General features: G+C 50.5%; 8 protein-coding genes across 8 annotated transcripts; 6 read left to right on the forward strand and 2 right to left on the reverse strand.

Annotated features, from left to right (window-relative positions):
• The first annotated feature begins 1,349 nt into the window (after positions 1–1,349).
• On the forward strand, positions 1,350–1,793 carry BO85DRAFT_450618 (uncharacterized protein). Its single transcript, XM_025660420.1, has one exon. The coding sequence runs from the start codon at positions 1,387–1,389 to the stop codon at positions 1,666–1,668; it is 282 nt and encodes a 93-aa protein (XP_025514512.1). The 5' UTR covers positions 1,350–1,386; the 3' UTR covers positions 1,669–1,793.
• Positions 1,794–3,996: 2,203 nt separating this feature from the next.
• Positions 3,997–4,337, forward strand: BO85DRAFT_54240 (uncharacterized protein). Its single transcript, XM_025665472.1, has one exon. It carries the CDS (start codon positions 4,122–4,124, stop codon positions 4,290–4,292), a length of 171 nt encoding a protein of 56 aa, XP_025514513.1. The 5' UTR covers positions 3,997–4,121; the 3' UTR covers positions 4,293–4,337.
• A 1,331-nt stretch (positions 4,338–5,668) lies between these two features.
• On the forward strand, positions 5,669–8,474 carry farB1 (putative C6 transcription factor (Ctf1B); the record flags this gene model as incomplete). The annotated part of the gene is made up of 3 exons (XM_025656140.1): positions 5,669–5,922; positions 6,009–6,199; positions 6,295–8,474. The coding sequence occupies 3 exons, from the start codon at positions 5,669–5,671 to the stop codon at positions 8,472–8,474; spliced, it is 2,625 nt and encodes an 874-aa protein (XP_025514514.1).
• Positions 8,475–10,365: 1,891 nt separating this feature from the next.
• BO85DRAFT_374880 (S10 family peptidase) lies at positions 10,366–12,543 on the forward strand (the record flags this gene model as incomplete). Its single annotated transcript, XM_025656146.1, has 10 exons — positions 10,366–10,714; positions 10,777–10,881; positions 10,943–11,059; positions 11,114–11,237; positions 11,285–11,300; positions 11,348–11,464; positions 11,529–11,579; positions 11,636–11,789; positions 11,856–11,914; positions 11,977–12,543. 10 exons carry the CDS (start codon positions 10,366–10,368, stop codon positions 12,541–12,543), a joined length of 1,659 nt encoding a protein of 552 aa, XP_025514515.1.
• A 26-nt stretch (positions 12,544–12,569) lies between these two features.
• On the reverse strand, positions 12,570–15,204 carry BO85DRAFT_521271 (unc-93 family MFS transporter). Its single transcript, XM_025665188.1, has 4 exons — positions 14,114–15,204; positions 13,449–14,056; positions 13,275–13,370; positions 12,570–13,207 (listed from the first exon to the last, which is right to left on the reverse strand). The coding sequence occupies exons 1-4, from the start codon at positions 14,705–14,707 to the stop codon at positions 12,979–12,981; spliced, it is 1,527 nt and encodes a 508-aa protein (XP_025514516.1). The 5' UTR covers positions 14,708–15,204; the 3' UTR covers positions 12,570–12,978.
• A 2,800-nt stretch (positions 15,205–18,004) lies between these two features.
• Positions 18,005–19,882, forward strand: BO85DRAFT_450625 (N-acetylglucosamine-6-phosphate deacetylase). Its single transcript, XM_025660421.1, has 2 exons — positions 18,005–18,580; positions 18,663–19,882. Exons 1-2 carry the CDS (start codon positions 18,206–18,208, stop codon positions 19,560–19,562), a joined length of 1,275 nt encoding a protein of 424 aa, XP_025514517.1. The 5' UTR covers positions 18,005–18,205; the 3' UTR covers positions 19,563–19,882.
• A 46-nt stretch (positions 19,883–19,928) lies between these two features.
• On the reverse strand, positions 19,929–22,447 carry BO85DRAFT_521273 (GMC family oxidoreductase). Its single transcript, XM_025665189.1, has 2 exons — positions 21,850–22,447; positions 19,929–21,766 (listed from the first exon to the last, which is right to left on the reverse strand). The coding sequence occupies exons 1-2, from the start codon at positions 22,094–22,096 to the stop codon at positions 20,385–20,387; spliced, it is 1,629 nt and encodes a 542-aa protein (XP_025514518.1). The 5' UTR covers positions 22,097–22,447; the 3' UTR covers positions 19,929–20,384.
• Positions 22,448–23,552: 1,105 nt separating this feature from the next.
• BO85DRAFT_478936 (betaine-aldehyde dehydrogenase) lies at positions 23,553–25,402 on the forward strand. Its single transcript, XM_025662922.1, has 2 exons — positions 23,553–24,197; positions 24,287–25,402. Exons 1-2 carry the CDS (start codon positions 23,716–23,718, stop codon positions 25,299–25,301), a joined length of 1,497 nt encoding a protein of 498 aa, XP_025514519.1. The 5' UTR covers positions 23,553–23,715; the 3' UTR covers positions 25,302–25,402.
• The last annotated feature ends 10 nt before the right edge of the window (positions 25,403–25,412 follow it).

The raw sequence follows: 25,412 nt of genomic DNA on the forward strand, positions 1-25,412 counted from the left end.
TTGGTATGTAATGTTAGTTATATCCCTCAGTTGTACTCTACGGGGTGAGGGCCGCTTATCGAGGGTATCCTTCCTTCATAGGTATGATTACCGGAACAGGCAAGACGCTCCTAGGCTCTCCCCGGATCTGGGGTTATCCGCTGGATGGTAAGTAAGTAGTGGGGAGCGTGCCACTGTGGCTGAGTATTTTTCTATCTGTGATTCCATGGTGGGAAGATGTCTACTTACTTTCTATAGGATATTAGGAAACGTGTGCGGGTGTTGCACTTTCATACTATCCACCAATTACGTACAGGATATTCCAACTGAACTAAGTAGTAGGCAAGGATAGGAGAGGGGCGCATGATATGATATCTTAAGTAAGGGGAAAAGGAATGCGAAAGATCAGGTTCCTGTCCATCTATCAATCTAAGAGAAGAAGTCAGCTCCCCCGGCCTCCCCGGGTTAGTTCTGAAAAGATAGCACGGAGCAGTCCGAGAACAAAGAAAAAGGGGGAGGTGAAACTGGGGCAAAGGCGGGAGAATGTTGGCTGGAGAAACTGGAGCTGGAAGGTTCGATCGCCCGCAATAGATGGATCAAGCGAAATTCGGCTCTGGGGTCGAAGAGTTGACCCAATTCCAATTCCATGCCCCCTTACTATTAATGGCAGCTGATGACTGGGGATGATACGTAACTTGCCCCAGACACGAAAAAAGCTAAGGCTACCGACTTCAAGTAAAACAACCGGCACCGTCACAGCTCCATTTCGCCAGTCCAGGGAAAAACGAGAAAATCCCGGTCTTTCCCCGATCGGGAGCAACTCCACGTTTCTGTGTCCAATTCGGGAGGCATTACGCGATTTATGATTGGTGGCCAATCGTCCTCCAGCCGACGGTTAGTCAGCTGTGGAAGTCCCACATGGGAATCCGCTCAAATGTCACTGATTGGTGTGGGGGAAATCCCTCGTGATGCGTCGGAGATTATCCACACGGGCCAATCACCACCGCTTGGGCGTTGGTTCGTTTTTCCCCCACGAATTACTACTTACTGTATACTTCCCTATACTACTAAATACTAAGCCACTGCTGGGTCCCCCGTATTTTCATTGTGGTCCAGTCACATCAATCTCTAATTACGGCATGGAAATCTCGTTGTTTTACCTTCTAGTAGTACTGCTTGCGAGGCAAAGGGTGAGCACAAGATATTCATGTGAAAATGGACAAACTATAACGGCTAGCACTTTTAAAATAGGAAGGTGTCTAAGATTGGAACCAAGTCGTTATAGTGCTGTGCCTTACTCACTCTTTATCAGGAATTGAGGCATGAACTGATTGACTACAACAAAGCTGATCCAATCACATATAGGTGTAGGGCTTTTCCCACAGTAGCGGCATGCAGCATGCTGTGATGGCACACATTGACAGCAAGGAACCGCCCTTCCATGCCACCCTTCATTACGACACTGTACATGAAACAGAAAGAGAGCTATCTGGTCTATCCACCTGGAGGGAACCGGAAGGCTCTAAGCTCATCATAGATGCCTGGTTCTACCCCAGTGCGCCAATCCTTTCTCTCTACTTGTGGGGTACCGAGCTCTTTCCTCCGATTCTCGCTGCTCCCCCGACCTCTTCTCTAGCCACAAATAGCCTTTGGCAATACGTACACACTACACACACTACTACACAGTAGTCTGCTGGCCCCTCCAATACTCCACTCGGGCGCCAGCTAGATAATATGATCCCGTCTGGGGGAGCGAGCTCACAGGTCACCCGCTCAGATTCTGGGCCGTTACGGCTCGCAATTTCCGACGGAACTATTGGACAGCGCCAACAGAACATTCTCTGTAACCTTGCGAGAGGGTTTGTCTCCTCCGGTTGTCGGCACTATTAAGCGTGACATCGGACCCTCTATCACGTGGATGAGCTTGTTGTTGATACTCCTTCCATGAATATGATTTGGGGAGATCACATTGCAGGGGTAATAATTCACGCAGGGTTTGGATGATGATTAATATTATTCATCCGTAAAGCCTAGTGGCCAGGTCTAGAGCAAGGTGTGCTTTGCACCCCATTGCTGCGATGATTTGTTTTGCTGCTCCTATGAATTTTGACTGACAACTCGCATGCACAATGTGTGTGTATGTGTAGCAGCAGCGCCAGCAGCATCAAGAATTTGGGGCCGATCCACCCGCGCGATATTTTGCCCCAGTCTGTGACCAGCACCATTTCACGACCCATTCAACACTACCTACATCCAGAAGTCAACGTCGGTTTGCTCCTATTGATGACGTTTACCTACAATTCTGATGCTGCTACAATTATTGAGGCTTTTTCTTCAATAATGATATTCTTCAATGCGTACGGGGGAACATTGTAAGGATCTAAACGACTCATCTGGAGAGGACGACTAGGTCTCGATGCGGCGGGCGAGCCGAATCCAAGGACTCCCGCTTTTCTCCAGTTCCTAGTTTCAGTGGGTCTCCCAAACAGTGACCGCATTTATTGAATTCTGCCCAAATAATTAATCCCCCGAACGAACTAAACCGCAGGATACCGTTCCCAACTCCCAGTGTCGTCCCAGGTTTGGTCCGGCCCAACGATTCGCCCCTCCATCGGCATGCGGGATCGGCTGCGATCCTACATTGGGCAGCTGGCGGGCGGGCCTGCCCTGCTCCTATCCCTCATGCTGCATAGCGCCTGGCAACTGGGCTTAGTCTCTCCCGGGTCTGGATGCTGTAGGCCAGCGACAACCACCTGGTCCATTATTAATTCCTGATGCATTGGCAATGGTACCTTGTAGTTGACTTCCTTACCCCCCCCCCCCCCCCCCCCCAAAAAAGGCCCTGCTGTACTACAACGTAACTTACTAAGTTTTCAACAGGGGGAAACGATATGTGCATGATCGTCATAAGTCCACTCCCTCTCCACCAACTTCAAGACTTAGTCCTCTCTGCCTCCGGCTTCGAGACCGCATGACATATGCACCGTCCGCACTGGATGGGCCATCGGAATACCGAGTGCAAACAAGCCGCAGGCTGCACGATTTCCAAGTCATTCTATCTAACGGATAGTTGTGTTGTGACAATGGCTAACTACTGACTCATACGTAGAGGGTTTTCCTCATCGCGATCCAACCAAGGAGACGACACTTCATCAAACATCAACAAAATGGATTCGTGAGTAAAGAGGACCGCTGTGCATGTGTGTGTGTCTTATCATAACGATCATCGAGGTAGGCTCCGATAGCGCAGAGAAATCCACCCTAGTCCGAGATCACCATACGCGCACAGTATATTACACAAAAGGAATAGTAGATAATTTAGAGAGCATACGGGATAATCTAAACGGAGCGCTTACGGGCCTCGGTTCCGTGGTATCTGGCTGGCTGACCCATACTCGGCTGTTCAGCAAAAGGGAGATCGTGAAGTGTACTCCGTACCGCAGGGGCCGATCCCCGATCAAAGAACACACAGTAGTAGACTTACGCTTTGCAATACGGATCCAGCGGGAGAGAAAATCTTATTAGAGACAAAGAGCCGAATGATTTACCTTCTGGTAATAATCACTATTTTCGAGCCTACCTGACTAACTGTCTGACTGACGTAAAAGGGGGCAATGGAAGGGAAGCCGACGGAAGCAGACCCGAGTTTCTGAGACGCCGTGCATCCATCTCCAGTCCAGAGTTGCGAGTAGTGCATGCAAACAAAAGAAAAGTCACAAGAGCCGGAATCTTTTCCGAAACCAAATATGACGCATCCTCCCTTGGTGTGTGTGTGTGTGTGTGTGTGTGTGTGTGTGTGTTAGTTAACTAACTGACTCCGGAAAAGTTACCGCACTCCTCCGTATGTATACCGCCCCGTGGCTGCATCCCTGCACGGAAGAATAGCGTCATGACAGTTTTGAGGATGTCCCAGGGTCAAAAGTAGTCGCGAAGGAATATTCTACAAAATAAAAGTTTCCCACTGCAAGCACCCGATGGGGAAAGGTTTCCAGAGTCTTGTGTCTTGTCTCATGGGGATTGGGGATAGCACGTTTAGTTCAGACCAATGGCAGGATCTTGAATTTGCTCCCGGTCCCCTCCGGTGGTGGCCAAGTTGCCGATGACTGGTTGTGGCGGACAGGGCCAGTAACGTGACCGGGCCGATGGAGACCAAACCCCCCCTCAATCGGGTATGGAAAACTGCCATCGCCTTCTTCTGGGTCCGTTGCTACTCCTTAGTAGTAGTGGGGAAGAGGAGGAAGAGAGGGAGGGGGGACGGGCTAAGAGGGCGGAAAATACGGAGTAAGGGGACGGGAGTTGGTTCACTTGACTGAAATGGGTAGACTACTACTTCCCTACTGTAGTGTACACATTGAGAAAAAAACCGGCTGTGGAACGGAAGCTGAGGAACTGGGTGGAAACCACTAAATACTTAGTAAGTACTTCACTAAACTTGTTTTGGTCGGAGGAGGAGGGGGTCCTGCGTTTGGTGGTGGATCTCTACAAACAGTCATGGATTTCTGAATGGTCGTTGGCATCTCCAGTGGGGGTGTTTTGTACAGTAAGCAAAGCGCAACGACTGGCCCAAAAAGACATCCGTAATCTGATTGTGTCTTTTTCATAGGTATTATTATTATTAAATTCTGATTATTATTTCCTTTTCCCCCACCACTCCGACTGGAACCCGCTTTTCCTTTTTTCCCAAGCCTCCAACTCCCCCCAAAAAGGGACTAGTCGATGCGGTCTGAGGTAAATACAGACCCGCACTAGCGCCGGCCTTCTTTTCTGGCCAGCGTGACTAGTGAGTATAGTCTAGTCCACGATAGGTAGCAAGAGTCTTTTCCACTACTCAACTAAAATCCCCCGGCGCGGTTTGACGACGACGATGACAACCCCGATGATGAGGATGATGATGATTAACCCGGGTCAGGTCCTCTTTTTCCTTTCCCCTAGTCTCAAAGTCTAGTACGGAGCACACCGTCCGCCATTGGGTTTCCACTTTCTAGGCGGAATTCCACGGTTCTGGTCTGGGGGAGGCGACCATGGCGAGTGGATCTGGGGCTCATCATCCCCAACGCCAACGCCTCCTGACTGTCTGGTTTTTTGACTGACGGTTGGAAAAGGCACTTGCGACATTTGCTGCTGCTACTGACACTAGTTCAATCGTACTTAAACATTCTCCTCCCCGGCCCCAGGTCATGTCTCGATTTTCGTCCCTTTGGACGAAAAGATTGGAACGTGGTCCTGTGATTCCTTTTTTCTCTTTCTCTCTCTCTCTCTCCCCCTTCCGGCGGAAAGTGATTCTCTAACTTAATTCCTGTATGGATTTATTTTAAATAAATTAAAAAAAAGAAAAACAGAAAAGGAAAAAAAAAGGAACATAAAAATCAAAAGGAACCCTCTCCACTCTTGTTACTTCTACCTCTTGTTGGGTCACGTTCTGGATTTCCTTCTCCTACTACACACCTCTTCCTCCACCTTTCTCTTGTTCTAACTCTTTCTACTTACTCCTTACTCCTACCCTCGCCATTTTTGTCCTATTACCTATAATCCTCTTTATCTACCAAGAAAGTCGCATTGTTTATCCTACTCTGATTATCGCTATACTACTCCACGCCGTTTCTCTACAATTTCTCTTCCACCATTGATACGACAAAAAGGCTGGCCTACTCACGGATGATCTGGTTCAACTGAATTCACGCTTTGCATAATGACTAACACTGCTGTATCAACAACTTCTCCCACCCCTCAATCCACCGTGGAAACCGAGGCCAAATCCAAGAGGAAAGCCTCCACTGCCGGTCTGCCCGCCAATGCCCGTCCTGTAAAACGGAGGGCGTCCAAGGCGTGCTGCTGCTGTCGGGCTCGCAAAGTGCGGTGTGATGTGGTCGAAAATGGTTCGCCCTGCACGAATTGCCGCCTGGACCAAGTAGAGTGCATTGTTACTGAGAGCAAGAGGAGAAAGTTCGTCTACGTCGAATACATGTCTTCCGTTTTCCCTCCACAGAAGTGCCGGCTAACCACGAGCGCGCCTTGTTGCCACTGTTCAGGAAATCACGTGTTGAGGTCGATAATGCAAACCCTCATCAGCTGTCTCAATCCCCTGCAGAAATCCCCGATGACGGGGCTAGTCTGTTCAGGCGACTTAGCGAGTGTCATGGCCTTTCCGACATGGCTCCGGCTTCTCCCTCGCAGCGCTCTGTAGATCTGGATCAGGGGCAGCATATGCCACATCTTTTATGTTCGTATCCCACCTCGATTAGTCTCGGAGATCGTGGCAAATGACCCATCACCACTGTATCATTGTCGATAAGATTCTAATGCGTACTTGTACAGATCAAAGCCAAGCGAACAGAATTGGCTCCGGGGATCGCTATCGAAGAAGAATGGCCCCGAATCCCGCTGTTCCAGCGACGCTTCCTTTGCACCATGTGACTTCGCAGATTCAACAGCTGCTGGACCCTTCCTTTGCCAATACCAGGTCTGGCGGTGTTGTCTTACCAGACTACATCCGCGGATTGCCGCCACGTCTGCAAAAAGAGGACATCGACTATTTGTCCATGAAAGGAGCTTTGACTGTCCCCGACGTGGGACTACGCAATGAATTGCTGAAAAGCTACATCCACTACGTCCACACCTATATGCCCCTCCTTGACCTAGAAGACTTCCTGCAGACGATCGTTCAAAACGATGGCATCCGCCGTATGAGTCTATTGTTATTCCAAGCCGTGATGTTCGCCGGCACAGCTTTTATCGACTTGAAGCATCTCCACGCTGCCGGCTACGCCACCAGAAAGGCAGCTCGTAAAGCTTTCTTTCAGCGCGCACGACTTCTCTATGATTTCGACTACGAAGTTGACCGAATTTCTCTCGTCCAATCATTACTGCTAATGACCTACTGGTATGAGACGCCTGATGACCAGAAGGATACTTGGCATTGGATGGGTGTGAGTTTGTCCCTCGCACACACCATTGGCCTGCATCGTGACCCCGGCAACTCCCGTATGGATGTCCGGCGCCAGCGGATGTGGAAACGGATTTGGTGGAGCACATATACGCGTGATCGTCTGATCGCCTTGGGAATGAGACGTCCCATGCGCGTGAAGGACGATGACTGTGATGTTCCGATGTTGACTCTTGACGATTTCGAGTTTCATCCCTTCTCGCCGGAAATTGTGAGCATGGTAGGCAACTCGGAGATTCTTCAGAGCGTGAGCCATCAGAGAGAGCTGGCTTTGATGTTCATTGAGAAGGCCAAACTTTGTCTCTGTGTGAGCCATGTTCTATCGGCTCAATATTCGGTTCTAAGCCACAAATTTGGTGGAACGATGGAAACCACCATGATGTTGGTACCCAAGAAATCAGCAGCGGAGACCTTCGAGGTTCGTCGTTGTGATCAGGAGCTGGAAGACTGGCTGGCCCACCTTCCGACAGAGATACGCTACGCCCCCGCAGCGCCCTCCAAGTTAAATGAGGCACAGGAAGTTCTTCACTCTCATCGTGCACTCCTGAAGATGGTTTATTTGACCACATCCAGCGCTCTCCATCGCCCTCAGGTCCTACCTGCGATCCCGTTCCCTTCAATGGACGCCGAACTACAGGAGATTTCTAGGAATAAAGTGCGGTTTGCTGCGATCGAAATTACAAATATTGCCCAGGATCTACACAGCCTAGACCTGACCCGCTATTTCCCTACAACTGGCGTTACGGTCCTACTTCCCGCTGTGATTATTCATCTCCTCGACATCAAGTCTAGTGACCACAACGTTCGTATGACCAGCCTTCACCGGTTCTACCAGTGCATGCGCATATTACAACGTCTGAGAGAAATTTATGCATCGGCAGACTTCGCTACGTCGTTTTTGGAGGCTGCCATTCGCAAGGCCGGAATTCAGCTTACAGTAGCGCCGCAAGATGTACAGGCACGGACGAACAGCATAGTTGACACCTCAGCACGCGTCAACACTTTGACCCCACCCCCCGACTCTCTCGCGCAGAAGATCCCTGACTTGACGTATCCGAAATCCGATGGCGCAAGACGTGCCAGCCAGCTTCCCAAGGAGAGCGGTCCTGAGTTCGCATCAACGCCCCCTCCCTCCGACGGTAGCGAGAATGGGAGCACCAGCAACATCAACCCCAGTTATCACCAGGATGCCTTCACCATCCCCAACTTCGATTCGGAGCTGAGCATCAGTGAGCTCATGGATCTGGCGAATGATGCGGAAGTAACCCAGAACGACTTCGATGCCTTGATCAACTTTGACGATGCCGGTGCGGACTTCCTTGCCCCCGATGATGGCTTGAATACCGGGAATGGTAATGGGAAGAACTATGGCTTTGGCTTGGGTACCATGAACAATCTTTCCGATATCATGGGCTTCGATACCGAGAAACAAGGCGTTGGTCTGACCGGCTTGGGAGACGGACAACTTGCCGACGATCGCGCTGCGGCATCACGGAACGATATGAACACTTTCGCAGCCGACCTCGATGCGGAACTCGGCCTGAGTCTTTAAGCGGCTTGGAGACACTGTTGCGACATTGTTTCATATTTGTGCCATGATTTAGAACTCATTTGCTTTCTGCACTGCTCTTGGCGATCTTGTTTGGCCGTTTGTTGAAATAGGCCCCTTTTACAACATATGTATGCATCAAAGGGGAATGGGCGCTTGGCGTTCGCGGGCTTTTACGTACCGGGTTCGAAATCCTGCGAACCTTGGATCGGTTGATGCTTATTTCTTATGTACTTCATGTGCCTGATTTGTCCCCCTGCACGGGGCAATTGTTCCCATTTTATGTACATACAGAGTCGAAAAGTACGACATGAGAAAATGAATGACCTAACGCATGCTACTCGGGTTATAGTAACCTTAGCTTCGTCGGAGAGATGTAGTAGTGTATGTTGATTGAACTATGTAGGGCTGGCAAGGGAAGCAGGTAGATCGATGAATCGAAGAGGATCTCGACTTCTTGTAGACCACCCTTGCCGGGCATTCTTCAGGTATGTCTATGCTGCTGCTGCTCCGATCACCCTTGCAGTGAACACCACCCACTGACCGCTTGGGGGGGTGGGGGGATCTTGTCGCCGTCAATTCTGTGTGGCATCTGTTGAGTCGATACGGTCGGTCCATATCTCTCTCCATACAGTGGAAGCTGACAGCATATGGAGAGGATTATCTGCTAGGATGAAAAAACATACACCCGCAGATGGGATCAATCAAGATGTTATTGATAGGACGTTGTGGAACAAACCGTACTCATACCCTCAAAACTTGCTCAGTCGCAGCAACTTGAGCGGACCGGCTAATACACCTGTATACCATCCAGGTATTCGGTCTGTGCTAGTTTGTTGTCTCAAGTGGAGATCCAAGATGTGGTCATGAAGTACTACAAGTGGTGGAGAGGAGGTCCCGTGCATACCAGTCCCGATCAGGCAGGTGCTTTGGGTCAGGCACTTTCCCGTCTTGTCTGTCTCTCCCTCCACCATCCTTTCATTTACTCTGTCTCTCTTCTATCTTCTTTTTCTCATTCCACCTGTCATTGGTTTCAACGATGGACCGCACATCTTCTCTTGTTTTGTGTCTTTTTCTTGGCATCTTCCCCCGCACCGGGCACTTGAATCATCCTGTTCAATCCCGGTCCCTGCATCATCTTACTCACAGCCACAGCGTCTGCCATTGTGTAACTAACAAATAGCTCTCCACCATCATCCAATACCTGTCCCGCCAAGGAAGTTGGGCCCCCGATACCACATTGACTGAGTCACAATCCTTTCTCAATAGCCTTACATTCGGGGCACGGATTCGATCAGTCAACTGTCACAGTGCCAATTCATCCACGTCCTGTGAGGCACGGAATCCAAACCAAGACACTAAGTACCAAGGTACAGCACTAGCGAGACAGCGTGTTATCACTATTATTGGCAAATTGACCACGGGATTTCTCATGCAGGGTTCGGCTGCTCCATCCACCCCTCCTTTTCCTACCCAGTAATTCCTTTCCGCCTCGGTTATTGGAGGAGATGCTGAGCTGCTTAACTGACGCCTCACCGATCAGGCCGGAAACGGCGGCGGGATACAACCTCGTTTCCACACAATAGTGTTTGTCTTCTGCAAGCTGCACGGCATTGCCAATTGCCGCCAGCATGTATCTTCTATCCACTGGATATGAATTATTCTCCCCTCACACCATGTGGGCCTGCGACTTTTCTCTCAAACTTTGTCGCTCATGCAACGATGTAGTATATATAGCCCTGGCTGGGGTTGGCATCCCCCACCCATCGTATGCTGACCCTTCTCTCCTTGAAGGACTCCTATAGTGGCTTGCGGTGCATGTATAGAACCAATCTTCGAAGATATTTAACTAGGTATAGCTGTGACTGAGTCTGTCCTTGCATTCAACAACACCATGCGCAGCTCTCAGTTGGTGCCCTTATTGGCCCTGGCTGCACTCAGTTATGCTACGCCCGAGAATAAATGGTCCTCCACGATGAGAAGGCAGTTACCAAAAGCACCCACTGGCGTCAAATCGATAAAAACTCCGAACAATGTCACCATCAGGTATAAAGAACCAGGAACCGAAGGCGTTTGTGAGACGACGCCCGGAGTCAAATCATATTCCGGATATGTCGATCTTTCGCCAGAATCACATACCTTTTTTTGGTTTTTTGAGTCACGTCGTGATCCCGAGAATGATCCAGTGACTTTGTGGCTGAATGGTGGCCCTGGAAGCGATTCGTTGATTGGGCTTTTCGAAGGTTGGCCAAATATCGAGGCGGAAAGGACGAATAGCTTGAATATTCTGACGCTTTCACAACAGAGTTGGGTCCGTGTCACATCACCCCAGAGTACGAATCAATCGTCAACCAGTACTCCTGGAACGAAGTCACCAATCTTCTTTTCTTGTCCCAGCCCCTCGGCGTGGGTATGAAATCCTGTTGCCTTGATACATCATGAGTACATTGCTTACGATCTTATCTGCGAAGGGTTCTCTTACAGTGAAACCGAGGCCGGGTCCTTGAACCCAATTACTGGAGTCACCGAGAACGCCTCGTTTGCTGGAGTCCAGGGTCGATACCCAGTTATTGATGCCACAATCATCGGTTAGTTGTCTGGTATGACTCAGTTAGCATTCTCCTCATGTTCCTACTTTATAGACACGACCGATATCGCTGCACGCGCAACCTGGGAGGTACTTCAAGGCTTCCTCGGTGGCCTTTCACAGCTGGATTCTGAAGTCAAGTCCAAGGAGTTCAATCTCTGGACGGAGAGCTACGGAGGGTGAGTGCAGCGTTCAGATCAGATTGACGTATGCTGACTTGATCAAGACACTATGGACCAGCTGTAGGTTTTCTTCTCTGGATGCACAGATATGAAGCTGATGACCAAAGTTCTTCAATCATTTCTACGAGCAAAACTCGAAAATTGCTAACGGGGAAGTGAGTGGAGTCCAACTCAATTTCAACTCTCTCGGGATTATCAATGGCATCATTGATGCCGCCATTCAGGTGTGTAGAAATGCAGCTCGCGCAGAGGTTTTGACGTAAGAGACATCGCTAAAACAATGAATAGGCAAACTACTACCCGGAATTTGCTGTCAACAATACATATGGAATTAAAGCTGTAAGTTTGTTATCCGCACCTCGTGGATTTATATCATTCTTGCTCATACTTGCTAGCTCAATGACACAGTGTACAACTATATGAAGTTCGCCAACACGATGCCCAATGGATGCCAGGATCAGGTTTCTTTGTGTAAACTGACCAATAGAACCTCGCTAGCTGATTATGCTATATGTACAGAAGCAGCCAACATGTGCAGGGACAATGTTGGTGAGTGGTTTTGCAATTCCCCTGCAGGGATGTATTGATGAAGGGCTTCGCTAAGCTGTTGTACAGAAGGGCCTTATTACCAGTTTGGCGGCCGTGGCGTGTATGATATTCGCCACCCCTACAATGTAAGTGACAAGGATAAGGATTGCACTTTCCGAACAGGGACAGAGCTAATATGTCTACCTAGGACCCGACCCCGCCGTCCTACTTCGTTGACTACCTCAAGAAAGACTCAGTCATGGATGCTATCGGCGTGGACATCAACTACACCGAGTCCAGCAGCGACGTATATTACGCATTCCAGCAGACCGGCGACTTTGTATGGCCAAATTTCATCGAGGACCTTGAAGAGATCCTCCGACTCCCCGTACGCGTGTCTTTGATCTACGGCGATGCTGACTATATCTGTAACTGGTTCGGTGGTCAGGCCATCTCACTCGCAGTGAACTACACCCATGCATCTCAGTTCCGTGCAGCCGGTTACACACCCATGACGGTAGATGGGGTTGAATACGGGGAGACGCGCGAGTATGGCAACTTTTCTTTCACCCGCGTATATCAAGCCGGGCATGAGGTCCCATACTATCAACCGATCGCAGCGTTGCAGCTGTTCAACCGTACTTTATTTGGATGGGATATTGCAGCGGGTACTACTCAGATTTGGCCCGACTATACCACCAACGGCACTGCGCAGGCTACACACACGCAGTCGTTCGTACCACTGTCCACAGCGTCAAGTACCACCGTCGACTAGGATTGCGGGGAAATCTCCTTCTTTGGCATGGCTAATGTTGTGTTATTTATTCTGATACTTGTCCTTAACCTAAAAGAGTGGCACGCAAGCTTTCTTAGACATGTTTGCCTTCAACATGATTTATCATACCACGACGTCGTCCTACAACTTGTCAGGTGTTCTGGCAACACTTTGCAGGGACATAAAGAGTCATGTCATATGAAGTCCATTACGGTAATTCGTAACTTGCTGTGGCTAACGTAATTGTGCCTCAGCTAGATGTCGTGATACGCTCCAAAACCCAATCTGATCATGGATATTTAGCGAAATAACAGGAAGGAAAATAAAACATAATCAACCACCAAAAAGACAGAGGCTAATGCCTGGCCATCATGGAACTCCAGCAACCTCTTTCCGCTGAAATGGAATGCGTGTATATAAAAGAAAGCTTAGTCATCATTTCACGATAGCCAACTCCGGGTCCTGCTTCTTCTCGGAAGGATGGTCTTCCAGCGGAACACCCACTTCTTGAGCGGTCTCATCCGAAAAGTTGAGGTCCGCTTCGACGTCGGTATGCTCCTTGATCTTCAAGAACACTACGGGCGACGCGATGACAAGACTGCCGGCGAGCAGGCCCCAGCAGGAGGCGAATTCCGTCATGTAAGGGGTTCCCACGGCATCCATACTGCAGCAAAGTATATTAATTAGCTTCTACGCCTAAATTCGTGAGCGAGGGGGCTTCGAGGACTCACCGCCACATGCCAGCTGCACCAGCAGACTGGATGCCTTTGTAGAAGCCGGCGAAGTTGGCCAACTTTCGAGCGTTGTTAGTCAGTGAACCCATGAACCTACACAGCCCGTATCAGTCAGTAAAATGCAGACAATAAGCGCAGCCGCCAAAAATAAGAGACAACAGCGGCACTAACCAGTATGCACAGGTCTGGAAGGCAGCGTCATAGAAACCATAAAACATGTACAAGAACATGGGTCCAACATAGCCGCTGGTCGTCCAGTCGGTATCTGCCTCGACATCCTTCCGGGTGTATGTCTTCTGGAAGGCATAACCACCGCCCCAAACGCCCATTGTGAGGGCAAAAAGGAGTCCAAGACCAAGCTTGGCTCGGACTGGGCGGGTAAGGAACTTCAAGTCGAGGATCTGGCCGAATACAAATGCGCCAATCATTTGCATAAGCCAGTAGAGGAGATTGTTGAGGGCCCGCGTCCGGATGGTGAAAAAAGCACCATTGACACTGTTGAATTGATAGGCAGTAAACCAGTTGCTCCCCAAGAACATGGGAAAGAACAGGATGATGTAGTAGTCGGTCCGAATGGTGTCGTAGAGGCCTTTCAATTCGGACTTCCACGTGGGGTTCTTCATCACGATGACATGCGAGCCATCCTTGCGCTTAACATACTTCGAGTCTGAGAGGGCCCAGGCAAGGACAAAGCCAAGCGCCATGAGCACCATGAAAGCGATGTAGGTGCCATCATTCACCTGACCAGCTTCAGAGTGCAGGTTTTGACCCAAAGGTACCTGCATACCAGGGTCAGAAAAGTACTACCATTTGGAGTAAACCATCAAAGGACTCACCAAGCTGCCAATCACACCACCCAGGTTGAAGATCACCCAGAAAATAGCAATGAATTTACCCTTCTCCTTTTCGTTCGGGTAACTCATCATGACCGCACCCTGCGCACACCACAGCAGACCACCGCAGACACCTAGTAGCGCGCCCGCAAAGATCAGGAAGCCGGAGTTCTTGTTATGGTTGTACGACAGAAGGGAAGCCACATAGAGGAAGTAGCCAAAGCCACCAATAGAGAGAGTCAGGCGGAGACCAATGCGGTTTGCGATGGACCCGGCGAAGAAACCAACTACTGCGAAGGTACTGTACAGAGCGGTGTTGGAATCGCTGACGTCGGTAGGGTCCAGCTGACCACCTCCGCCCAAACCGCTGACTGCATTGAACATGCCCGGGCAAAGGAAACACACGAAGGAGACCAGCAGAAGTTGGGATTCTGGGGAGGCAAAGTACGGCAACGACCAGGGACCGATCTTGATTGGCTTGTACATCCAGGGTTTACCAGTGAGCTGGGTTTCCTGACCGGCCTCTGGATCTGAAGTGACCGCGGGGACTTCCTTCTCATGATGGAGGTCTTCCTGTCCCGTTGTAGTGGAAGCCATTGTCGTTGATGGACAGCTTCAATGCTGTATGGAGATGCCCCAAGAACAATGGCAGATGGGGTGAATTTATTTGCGGCTTTTCGGCAGGTCAGCAGGCGTACTCAAAATGCGCAGGTATGTGCATATGTAGACGGGATCAATGGCATGTATGTGCAGGTATAGACAGTGACAGTGTAGAAATGTGCGTGCTGGGAAACAGACGGGACGAATGGTGGCTGAGGGAAAGATGGAAGAGACACCTAATAACGAAAACAAGATGAAGGGGGGGAAGAGGAAGAGAAGGAGAAGAAATATAAGAAGTAGATACAATGGAGGAAAGCAAATGGGATGAAGGGTATCACTGTGAGAAGAAAGGACGGAACTACCCCGGGGGAAATGAGAAGGATGACGGAGGAGCCAGCGATCCAAAATATGTAGAAATCTGGTAGCACGCACTGGGGCGGACCCAGAGAACTAAATTTAAAAGGGTTGGACTTATGGCAGTGAAGGAGGAAGGGGAAAAAAAAAAGGCAGGATCAGGCAAGGATGTCTTAGATGATCCGGGGTAAGAATGAAGGGGTGGGCACAGAACCCAGTAAAGGAAAAACAGTGACTGGTCACGGGCGCAGGCAGAAAAAAAAAACGTGAAACCCTTGGCCCAAGCTGCAGCTGTGGTAATGATAAATTGGGTGAAAGAAAAATTAAGGTCGATGGGGGCTCTGGCTTATTTTTATCTCCGGGGGCTCGGATATGAATCGTAACATCCAGCTGATGGGGAATCTCACCAGTCTAAGCCACGAGGAGAGTGCGCCGATGGGGAGGGATCAACTTGGGCAAGGATACCACGGTGGGAGTAGGGAGGATGAGACAACGGTGATAACAGCCATCATCGGGGAGGAGGAAGACACACGACACACAAGAGATAGGCAGGAATAGGGAGTTAGGTAGCTCCACGATACGAAGAACACCCAGATAGACAAGCAGCCGATTCAACGCCAGTGTTGCAACGCACAAAACCCAATAGAGAATGGGAAAAGTCAATGGGATGACAAGACAAGAAAAGCCGTCGTACCTTATCTCTGGGTCCTCGAGCCGGTGGGCACAGAAGACGCACTAGAAGAACTAGCTTACTCGTTTAGTGAGTGACGGCGTGGTCAGACGGCGAGATAGTCAAGCACCACAACGAATCATCGGTCTCCGACTGACTCTAGCGGGAACCCGATCAGTCGCAGGATGGAGAATAGAACAATCGACACGATCCACTCGACCCCAAGCGACCCAAAAGTCAAACCGAGATAGAAAACTAAGGGGGGGGGGAAAGATGAGTAAGAGAAATAGAAAATGCGGAGATGCAACTCAAAAAATTAAGGGCGGAGGTAACAGAAAAATATTGACCCAATCAATGGCCAAGGGAATAACAATGAAAAGAGACACTGGATGTTTTGAATGTCAAGTAGTAGCCGATCGAAGATCCGACAAGGAAATTAATCAGACTAGCAATGCACCTCCGATGCAAGTTTGCCAAATGACAACCACGAGGCCAATGGTCGAGACCCCAAGACCAGTCGCGTGTTATCACGGGAGGGGAGGCTTATCTCCAGGGGTTGGATTGGAGATATAGTAGTAGTAGTAGTAGTAGTAGTAGTAGTAGTAGTAGTAGTAGTAGTAGTAGTATAGTAAGATGTGAATGGAGCAAAGTAATCGCAGTGATAGCACAGAACAAGCTAGGGAGAAGAGGAACTGTTGTGCAGGAAAAAAAAGAAAGAAGGAAAGAAAGAAAGAAGAATTGAAGAGGACAGACGGACCTTTCTCACTGATAATCCATCGACTGGATGTCAGTTGGATAGGATCGATAATCCGGTTTAACTCATCCGTCATCGGATCCATAGTTAATAGGGTTGGTGGTGAAGAACGAAAGAGAGAGACGGAGAGCGCGCGGGCAAGGCCGATGGAGCAGACGAGTTGCTGCAACCAAACAAACCCAGAGTCAGCGGAGTCAGCCTCAAGGTGGTTAATCTGGCCATGGAGCCATCCTGATTCACCCGGCGGAGCTGCAAAGGCAACGGTGACATCGCTCCTTCGAAGCTTAGCCGAATGCGGGGAGACGATTCGGCTTATTTGCTGGTACGGTCGTCGTGAGGTAGCATCCAAGAACCCAAATCCCTCCTCTCTTCGACCCTCTTTTTCTCTCCCGCTCCGCTAAACCTGCGCTGGTGGCTTTCGCTACCGATGAGAGTTTTCTTGGGTCTCCCCCGCCCAGTGGAGTCGGACCGGACCCAGTAACCGAACCCAGTGACCCATTGGATAAGAAGAAGCACAGTGAAAACTGAAAAGAAGGAGGAAGAAAAAAAAAAGAAAAAACAAATTAACCACAAGGAGCGGGAGGATGTGAAAGGATAGCTAGGGAAATAGGCAAGAAAGAGAGAGGTGGAAGTGAAAGAATTCTAGGGAATTGGAAAAGAGAGAGAGAGAGAGAGAGAGAGAGTAAATAGGAGGGTTTACTAGAAGAAAGAGAAGCTTGAAAGGTCCGAGAATGGAAATGAAAATGGGAAGGAATGAATGAATGCATGCAGACAAACAGCAACCAACACTTTTCCTTCCTGTTTGGGGTCTGCTATTCAAAGCGTCCGAAAAAGGCAAGTGCCCTGAGTCACGTGGATATGTATCAATTCAGACGTTGTTTAGTATCTCTGCCGTATTGCCGTATTGTTTGTACGGTTTGTATGGTTTCACCAGCCACTCTGTAAGATACGGGGGTTTGTTCGTGTCGGTATTGATTATGACGAGACAGACGAGATAGGGAGCCCAAAACTACGCAACATGACCTCACCACATACATACTCCAGTAATTTTGCCTATCAAATTGTGTAGTTCTCCCCAAATCAATTCGCTTCGTTTGGACTGCTTCCTCGTCTAAATAGACTAGTTCATCAAGTCTATAGTCACTTGCTCCATCGGCTATCTCCCTCAAGAGCCCACTCCGGAGTAACTCCTTACTGCCAACCATGGACGGATCCCGGGGAAAAATGTCACCTCGTCGTCCGCCTCTAATCTTACGCCTTTACTACTTCCTGTCCGATCCATATTCATCTCTCTACACATCGACGTCACATTCCGGCCCCATCACGCCCCCCCCCAAAAACCATGGGAATGGCAACGTCAATTACCCCAAGCCGTTTTTCCCGAGGCCAACCGTACAATCATCATGGCGATCGAGCTTGTTGTCCACGTTGCCTGCCCCTGCCTTTGCCCCATCCAAGTTCCTGGTTCAATGTCACCATGTACTTTGTAGTATTCCCTCCACGTCTTCTCATTCATTCATAATGTCCTACCAATTTCCCTCCTACCCCGCAACAATTTCCTCTTCCCCTCGTCCCGTCTCATCCCCTATCTCCTCTTAGTAGTTCGGACAGCCCATCCATCCGTCCCATCCGTCAGTCTATTCTCCCTCCCCTCACATCATCGACTGACTCCCCAAAGTCTGGTTGTGAGCGCGGCGCGGCTTGAAGTATACCCAACATGCCTGGCAAAACATCCACCTCCCTGCCCCGCATCACCAAGTTCACCAACTGCCGTATCGTCAAGGGACTTGACCTCGTCGAGCAAGACGTATGGATTGATTCAATCTCTGGGAAGATTCTCAAGGATCAGGAAGCCTTCTATGGATTACATCTCTCCCCCGATGAGGTCATCGACCTAGGCGGCCGCATCTTGGCTCCCGGCCTTATCGATGTACAGTTGAATGGTGCTCAGGGCTTCGACTTCTCCGTGCCCCAGGCCTCAAAAGAACTATACGATGAAGGTCTGCGGGCCGTTAACAAAGGTCTTGCCAGGACGGGAGTGACTTCATACCTCCCGACGGTAGTCAGTTCTACCCCCGAAGTCTACTGGCAGGTATGTCTCAATTACCCCCCACACCTCCGGAATACCAGTAAACCGAAAATAAGCGGCAAAAGAGGCTCATTCTTGAACGCAGGTACTTCCATCGCTAGGGGCATCTGGAAAGAGCCATCGCGCCGAAGATGGCGCGGAGTCGCTAGGCGCTCATGTCGAAGGTCCATTCATCAGCCCTGGTCGTAATGGCGTGCATAAGACAGAAGTTCTTCGTGCAGCAACATGCTTCGAAGATGTCATCGCTTGCTATGGCAAAGACAACCTCACCGGCCCATTCAAATCAGTGCGCATGATCACAGCAGCTCCTGAGGTTGGAGACATGCTGCCGAACATTCCCTCCCTCACATCAGAGGATATCATCTACTCCATTGGCCACTCGGACGCAACGTACGAGCAAGCCCTCACCGCCACCCAGCAAGGCGCCACCATGATCACGCATCTTTTCAACGCAATGCGCCCCTTCTACCACCGGAACCCCGGTATCTTCGGCCTCCTAGGGCAGAATGAATGCCCGCGACCATTCTACGGCGTCATCGCCGACGGCATTCACCTGCATCCCACCTCAATCCGCATTGCCTACAACGCCCACCCCAAAGGCCTCATCCTCGTCACTGACGCCATGAAGCTATGCGGTCTCCCCGACGGTATCTACGACTGGACCAATGGCGAGCGCATCATCAAGAACGGCGCCCGGCTGACCCTCGAAGGCTCGGACAAAATCGCCGGCAGCTCAGCCACCCTCATTGAGTGCGTCAACAATTTCCGTCGCTGGTCAGGCGCCTCCACGGCCGAGGCGCTCAACGCAGCTTCCGCCACCCCCGCACGCCTTCTGGGTTTACAGGGCGTCAAGGGGTCCCTGGAGAGTGGCGCGGATGCGGACTTGCTTGTGCTGGATGATGAGGAGGACCCCTTCTCGGGCCCCACCTTGACTGTGAGACAAGTCTGGAAGCGCGGAGTCAAGATCTATGATACCGGCAAATAAGTTGCAGTGCCTTTTGACTTGCGCACACGCTGTCTGAACGAGTTATGCGCTGCAGAAATTGTTTGGTTGTTACTCATTCATGCGTTATGCTCGAATTTCGATCTCTCTAGCAGGCTTGGGAGTTTTGGTTTGGATTATGCTGCTCGTTCCTTCTTGGCTCGCGTCGGTTTAGAGACTTGCATGGAGTGGGCTCCCGTGTGCTCTGTTCATTACCTTTCTTTTTGTACTTGGGTCATTACAACAACCGGGATAAAGTAGACCTCCCACATGGATAGTAAATAGAATGTCAATGATAGATACAGGCCACTTCGGTTCCTTTATGAAGATCTATTTTGTTTCTACATTGGTGTACTAGGCATATTTTTTGAAATAAACTCTATTTCTATTCATTTCGATATGTCTGGTGCTTCCTGCGCAACATGCCAGCGCTATATAATACAAGCAGATCGTGACTTGGGATGAATGACAACCCAGATCACACTGTACATAGGATATTGGTACTGCAACAGCAACCAAAACATCCAAAAAGACAAGCCAGGATTTCAAACAAAGGACAGATAACTGTATATCCATGAACCTTCCCCTGACCTGGTGATTCTTCTTCGCTTTAAAATCATCAATCATAAATCATGTAAGGCAAGCCGACTCCATCGCATATGCATGCATCTGTCGATCGAAGCTAACGCCCTCACTTGGAGACTACACATGCAAAGAAAAAATCTCAATCGCTTGGGTCATGCATGCGCCGTTCCATAATCAACTCCCTGCACTTTAGTTCTATTTTCCTTTTAATTTTTCGGTTTGGATGAAATCGCCATGCGCTTACAGACGGGGCTGCTCGCGCTTCCATCCGGCCTCTTCGGCGATGAGCTCCGCAGCACGCTCGCCAATGGCCAACACAGTCAACATGGGGTTGATAGTGGGCATCTCAGGGAAGACACCGGCATCGGCGATACGAACGTTCTTCAGGCCACGGACCTTCAGCTTGGGGTCGACGACGGCCATGGGGTCGCGAGTCAAGTTACCCATCTTGGTAGTACCAGCGGGGTGGTAGACGGTGTGGGCAACACGACGACCATACTCGGAGAGCTCCTCGTCGGTCTGCACGTTGGGGCCGGGGGCAACCTCACGCTTGATCCAATCCTTGAAGGGCGACTGCTTGGCAACCTCACGAGCCGCCTTGAGACCAGCCACGATGGTAGCGGCATCATAGCCCTCGGGGTCAGTGAAGTAACGGAAGTCCAGGGCCGGCTTGACGCTGGGGTCGGCCGAGGTCAGGTAGATACGACCGCGGGAGCGAGGACGAGGGATGTTGGGGGTCATGCAGAAGGCATCGACCGGAGTGTCGTAACCCAGACGCTCGGTGTTCAAGCAGAAGGGGATCTGGTAGCAGTGCATCATGATGTCGGCAGCACGGCCGTCGAAGCCATCGGCGTTGGGAAGCTCACGACGCAGGAAGATACCAGCGTCAGAGTCCATGGTGGTCTGGTTGGGGGGAACGGGGCGGTTGAGCTCCCAGATGATGATACTCTCGGGATGGTCGAGGAGGTTCTCACCCACACCGGGGATATCCTTCACAACGGGAATTCCCAGGCCAGACAGCTGCTCGCGAGGTCCCAGGCCAGACAGCATCATCAGGCGGGGGGTGTCAACGGCACCAGCGCACAGGATGGTCTCCTTCTTGGCGCGCAGGGTGTGCTTGGCGCCCGACTGCAGGGTCACATCAACACCGGTCACGGAGTCTCCGTCAACATTGACGCGGGAAACCCAGGCATTGGTGAGGATAGTCAGGTTAGGACGCTTCTCCTCGCCACGAAGGATGGGGTGGATATAAGCGACACTGGCGCTGCTGCGACGACCGTCATCGGGGTTGTAAGAGACGGAGAAGAAACCAACACCCTCGGTCAGTTCACCCTTGGAGCGGATCTCCTTGTTGAAGTCTTCGATAACGGGGATGTTCATGGCGGATGAGCAAGCCTGAACCCAGTCCTTGCACAGCTGGTTGCGGTGACGGTTGTGGACGGGCTGAACGGTGTTGCGCAGGTTGTCCAGAACGCGAGTGAAGGTCTCGAAAGACCAGCCAGTGCAGCCGGCCTGCTCCCATCTCTTGCAGTCGTATTCGAAGGGACGGAAAGAGATCAGTGTGTTGTGGCTGGAGCAACCGCCCAGAACCTTCGCGCGGGAGTGACGGATGTGGCTGTTACCTGTAAAGTAGAATAGGGCATGAGAAGGATGATCTGCGATTGATGGTTGTTCGGATGCAAGGGGAGGGTTTTTCACAACATACCCATGGGCTGTTCAACGGTGGGGTAGTCGTAGTCCAACTCGCCGCCAAGCAGGTTGAGCCACTCCTTCAGCTTGAGCACGCGATCATCCATGAAGTCGCTGGGGCCACCCTCGATGATGAGGATGCGCTTGTTGGGCAGGTATTCAGCCAGACGACTGGCGATGACACAGCCAGCTGTGCCACCTCCGACGATGACATAGTCGTAGCTGTTGACATCGCTAGCGGGGAATTCGTTGGTGGTGGCCATTTTGGAAGATGAAGATAAGGGATGTAAATTACTTTTATGCAGGGGAGATCAGAAAAAGAGAGGAGATTATGGGAGAAGAGGGGAAGAAGGATAAGAGATAAGGATGAGGAGAAGAAGAGCGATGGAGAGAGGAAAAAGAAGTAGAGAAAAAGAGGGAAAGAGAAGTTGGGAAAGATGAAATTGGGGATTTTAAATTTTGCAGGACAAGCAAGAGATGCGGTGGTTTCTGAGGCTGAACCGTCAGGCCATCCAATCCATCCATTCATCCATTCTCTTCCCTATCTTTCTGTATTCCTTATGCTGTTTGGCCTCGTCTTGTTCCTTTCTCACTCGATTTTCTCACCATTCTTTCCCTTTTCTGCCGGGTGGGTCGTCTTCTAAACCCATTCCGGAGAGAAACAGGACCCACACCTTTTACTCCACCGCATCTTTTTCTCAATCAATCTTGGCTTCTGAGTGGTGGACCAGAGATTTGGTGGGTCTATTAGTCAAAGCCAAGACTTACGGCAAAGGCGGAACAAAGTTCTTAACCAAAAGTTTTTATCTTTGGTCAGTTTCGGGATGCGTAAGCGCTTTGGCATGCCAAAACTGTTACGTGATCTACTAATCCCCCGGATTGTTACTCAATCTTCCCCAAGATTTAGCCAGGTGTTCATCAGATGACCCGGTCTCGTACTACGTCTTAGTATAGAGTAGTATACATCTGGGTATGGGGGAATAAGAGGTTGGACCGCAGAATCAGCGGAACAGCAAGTCGCCACGGTGAAGTTCCGAAGTCTGCCCGTCGTGGATGGTAACCGGGCGGGCACTCCACACGAGATCCAAACACTAGGACACGCCACGATCCCGCCTACTAGTTGGGCGCTAACCAACGGTTATTTCCATCGGAGATGCAGGGCCGAGGCGAATCCCGGGAACGGATTGCCTGCTTTGGTGCGAAAGTTGGAACAAGTTGAGGGGAGGAAAGAAGTGATAGGGAGAGAGGGAGAGGGAAAGGGAGAGAAACAGGCTGGGCCTGTATACAGATACCGCATTGAGCCATAGCTTACTGAGTACTCAACTTATATCACCTGCCAGTAAGTATCTAATAGATCTCCTACCTGGAGTTTCATACAACAGAAACCCATCCCGGCGACCTACTATGGAAGAGGTCCTCTTATCAATCCAATAGATTTGCCAGACTTCTGTAGTTTGGACTAAGTAGTATTTATCTCCCCAAATCGACCAAGTAAAATCAAGAAGATAAAGCCGAGGTGGGAAAATAATGATAAATAAAAGTAAAATGGAAAAAGAAAAGAAAAAGGATCGCCGCCTGCCGGATTACATCATCGGACATTCCAGCAAATCATCGGGTTGGCGGTGTAGTCACGAAGTACTGTTTTCGGCTTAGGCGCTTCGCCGAGGTACCTGATCTGTACATTAATGCTTCTCTTACTTTCTAATACTTTTTGAAAACATCTCTTTTTTTTCCCCCCTCCCCTCACTTTTATCATATCTATCTCTATCCCCTCTGAACCTTTTTGACTCCCCGTGCTTTTCCATTCAGTGGTTCTACAGTCCACTTCATCGACTCTCTTTCCTCCTCCCCTCTCTATCATCTCTCGCTCACCCTTCCAACCATGTCCCTCCCGTTCCCTACACGCCAACTCTACTATGATGGCAAGGTCCAGCCCGCCACTTCCGGCAAGACTTTCCAAACCATCAACCCTTCCAACGCTACCCCACTGGCCGATATTCAAGTCGCCGCTCATGCCGATGTAGACTCGGCCATCGCCGCTGCCGACCGGGCATTCCCTTCCTGGTCTCAAACTCCTGCTATCGCTCGTGCCCGCATCCTCCAGAAAGCCGCTGCCCTTCTGCGTGAGCGCAATGATGAGATTGCTCGTGTTGAAACTCTCGATTCCGGAAAGGCTTACACGGAGACGAGTACCGTGGATGTGGTCACTGGTGCCGATGTCCTGGAGTACTATGCGAACCTGGTTGGTGGCGGTGGTCTGAATGGCGAGACCACCCAGTTGAGGGAAGATGCTTGGGTATACACGAAGAAGGCCCCATTGGGTGTCTGCGCGGGTATCGGCGCATGGAATTACCCTATCCAAATGTAAGAACAACTTCCTTCTGAATCTTGATAGGACCCTTTTCCAATCAGGCTTTCGAGTGTTCAATGGGATTCTGACAAACCATATACAGTGCGCTGTGGAAATCCGCTCCATGCTTGGCTGCTGGAAACACTATGGTCTACAAACCGAGTGAATTCACCCCGCTCCACGCTCAGACGTTGGCCCAGATCTACACGGAAGCTGGTCTTCCCGCAGGTGTCTTCAACGTTGTGTATGGTGCAGGCGACGTGGGCGCCTACCTGACTGCTCACCCCACGATTGCCAAGGTTTCTTTCACAGGCCAGGTGTCCACCGGAATGAAAGTCGCTGGTTCTGCTGCCGGCAACATGAAATACGTGACCATGGAGCTTGGAGGCAAGAGCCCCCTCATTGTTCTTCCTGACGCCGAATTGGATAATGCCGTGGATGGTGCGATGATGGCCAACTTTTATAGCACTGGCCAGGTCTGTACCAACGGCACTCGCGTTTTTGTTCCCTCGAGCATGAAGGCTGCTTTCGAAAAGCGCCTCCTGGAGAAGATGCAGTACATCCGCCCCGGACCTCTGTTTGATGAGGCCACCAACATGGGGCCCCTGAGCTCAGGCGTCCACATGGAGAAGGTGGCCTCCTACATCCGTCACGGAATCGAGACGGACAAGGCCACCCTTCTGTATGGTGGGTTGGGCAAGCCGCAAGTCCCCAAGGACTTGGAGAGCGGATACTGGGTCCGACCCACTGTCTTTACTGACTGCACGGATGACATGCGCATCGTCAAGGAGGAGATTTTTGGTCCTGTCATGTCTATTCTCTCCTACGAGACTGTCGAGGAGGCGGTGAAGCGTGCAAACACCACCGAGCTGGGCCTGGCTGCGGGTGTCTTCACCAAGGACCTTAACCTGGCCCACCGTGTCATCGATCAACTGCAGGCTGGTATCACCTGGATCAACAGCTGGGGCGAGAGTCCGGCCGAGATGGCTGTCGGAGGCTGGAAGAACAGCGGTGTGGGTGTTGAAAACGGTCGTCGCGGCATCGAGGCCTGGGTGAGGAACAAGAGCACCCTGGTGGACATGAACGGCTCCGTCGCCACCGTCTTTGCTAAACTGTAAATGAAGTATGTTTAATGACCCGTCTATATATATGTCTGGATGTCTATAGGAAAAGATGAATAAGAAGTACATATATCTATCGAACAGAGCTGGGAATGTTACTATGCGAAT

The sequence above is a fragment of the Aspergillus piperis genome, assembly GCF_003184755.1.
Source record: "Aspergillus piperis CBS 112811 unplaced genomic scaffold BO85scaffold_12, whole genome shotgun sequence".
NCBI classification, from domain to species: domain Eukaryota; kingdom Fungi; phylum Ascomycota; class Eurotiomycetes; order Eurotiales; family Aspergillaceae; genus Aspergillus; species Aspergillus piperis.

Bases quoted from the DNA above. Each gene is read 5' to 3' on its own strand.
- BO85DRAFT_450618 (XM_025660420.1), top strand. From the start codon at position 1,387: ATGGCACACATTGACAGCAAGGAACCGCCCTTCCATGCCACCCTTCAT.
- BO85DRAFT_54240 (XM_025665472.1), top strand. From the start codon at position 4,122: ATGGAGACCAAACCCCCCCTCAATCGGGTATGGAAAACTGCCATCGCC.
- BO85DRAFT_521271 (XM_025665188.1), bottom strand. From the start codon at position 14,707: ATGGCTTCCACTACAACGGGACAGGAAGACCTCCATCATGAGAAGGAA. The intron at 14,057-14,113 runs GTGAGTCCTTTG...CCTGGTATGCAG, and splicing joins GTGGTGTGATTGGCAGCTTG to GTACCTTTGGGTCAAAACCT. The intron at 13,208-13,274 runs GTGAGTCCTCGA...ACTTTGCTGCAG, and splicing joins GGTGCAGCTGGCATGTGGCG to TATGGATGCCGTGGGAACCC.
- BO85DRAFT_450625 (XM_025660421.1), top strand. From the start codon at position 18,206: ATGCCTGGCAAAACATCCACCTCCCTGCCCCGCATCACCAAGTTCACC. The intron at 18,581-18,662 runs GTATGTCTCAAT...TCTTGAACGCAG, and splicing joins CCCCCGAAGTCTACTGGCAG to GTACTTCCATCGCTAGGGGC.
- BO85DRAFT_521273 (XM_025665189.1), bottom strand. From the start codon at position 22,096: ATGGCCACCACCAACGAATTCCCCGCTAGCGATGTCAACAGCTACGAC. The intron at 21,767-21,849 runs GTATGTTGTGAA...TCTACTTTACAG, and splicing joins CACCGTTGAACAGCCCATGG to GTAACAGCCACATCCGTCAC.
- BO85DRAFT_478936 (XM_025662922.1), top strand. From the start codon at position 23,716: ATGTCCCTCCCGTTCCCTACACGCCAACTCTACTATGATGGCAAGGTC. The intron at 24,198-24,286 runs GTAAGAACAACT...AACCATATACAG, and splicing joins TGGAATTACCCTATCCAAAT to TGCGCTGTGGAAATCCGCTC.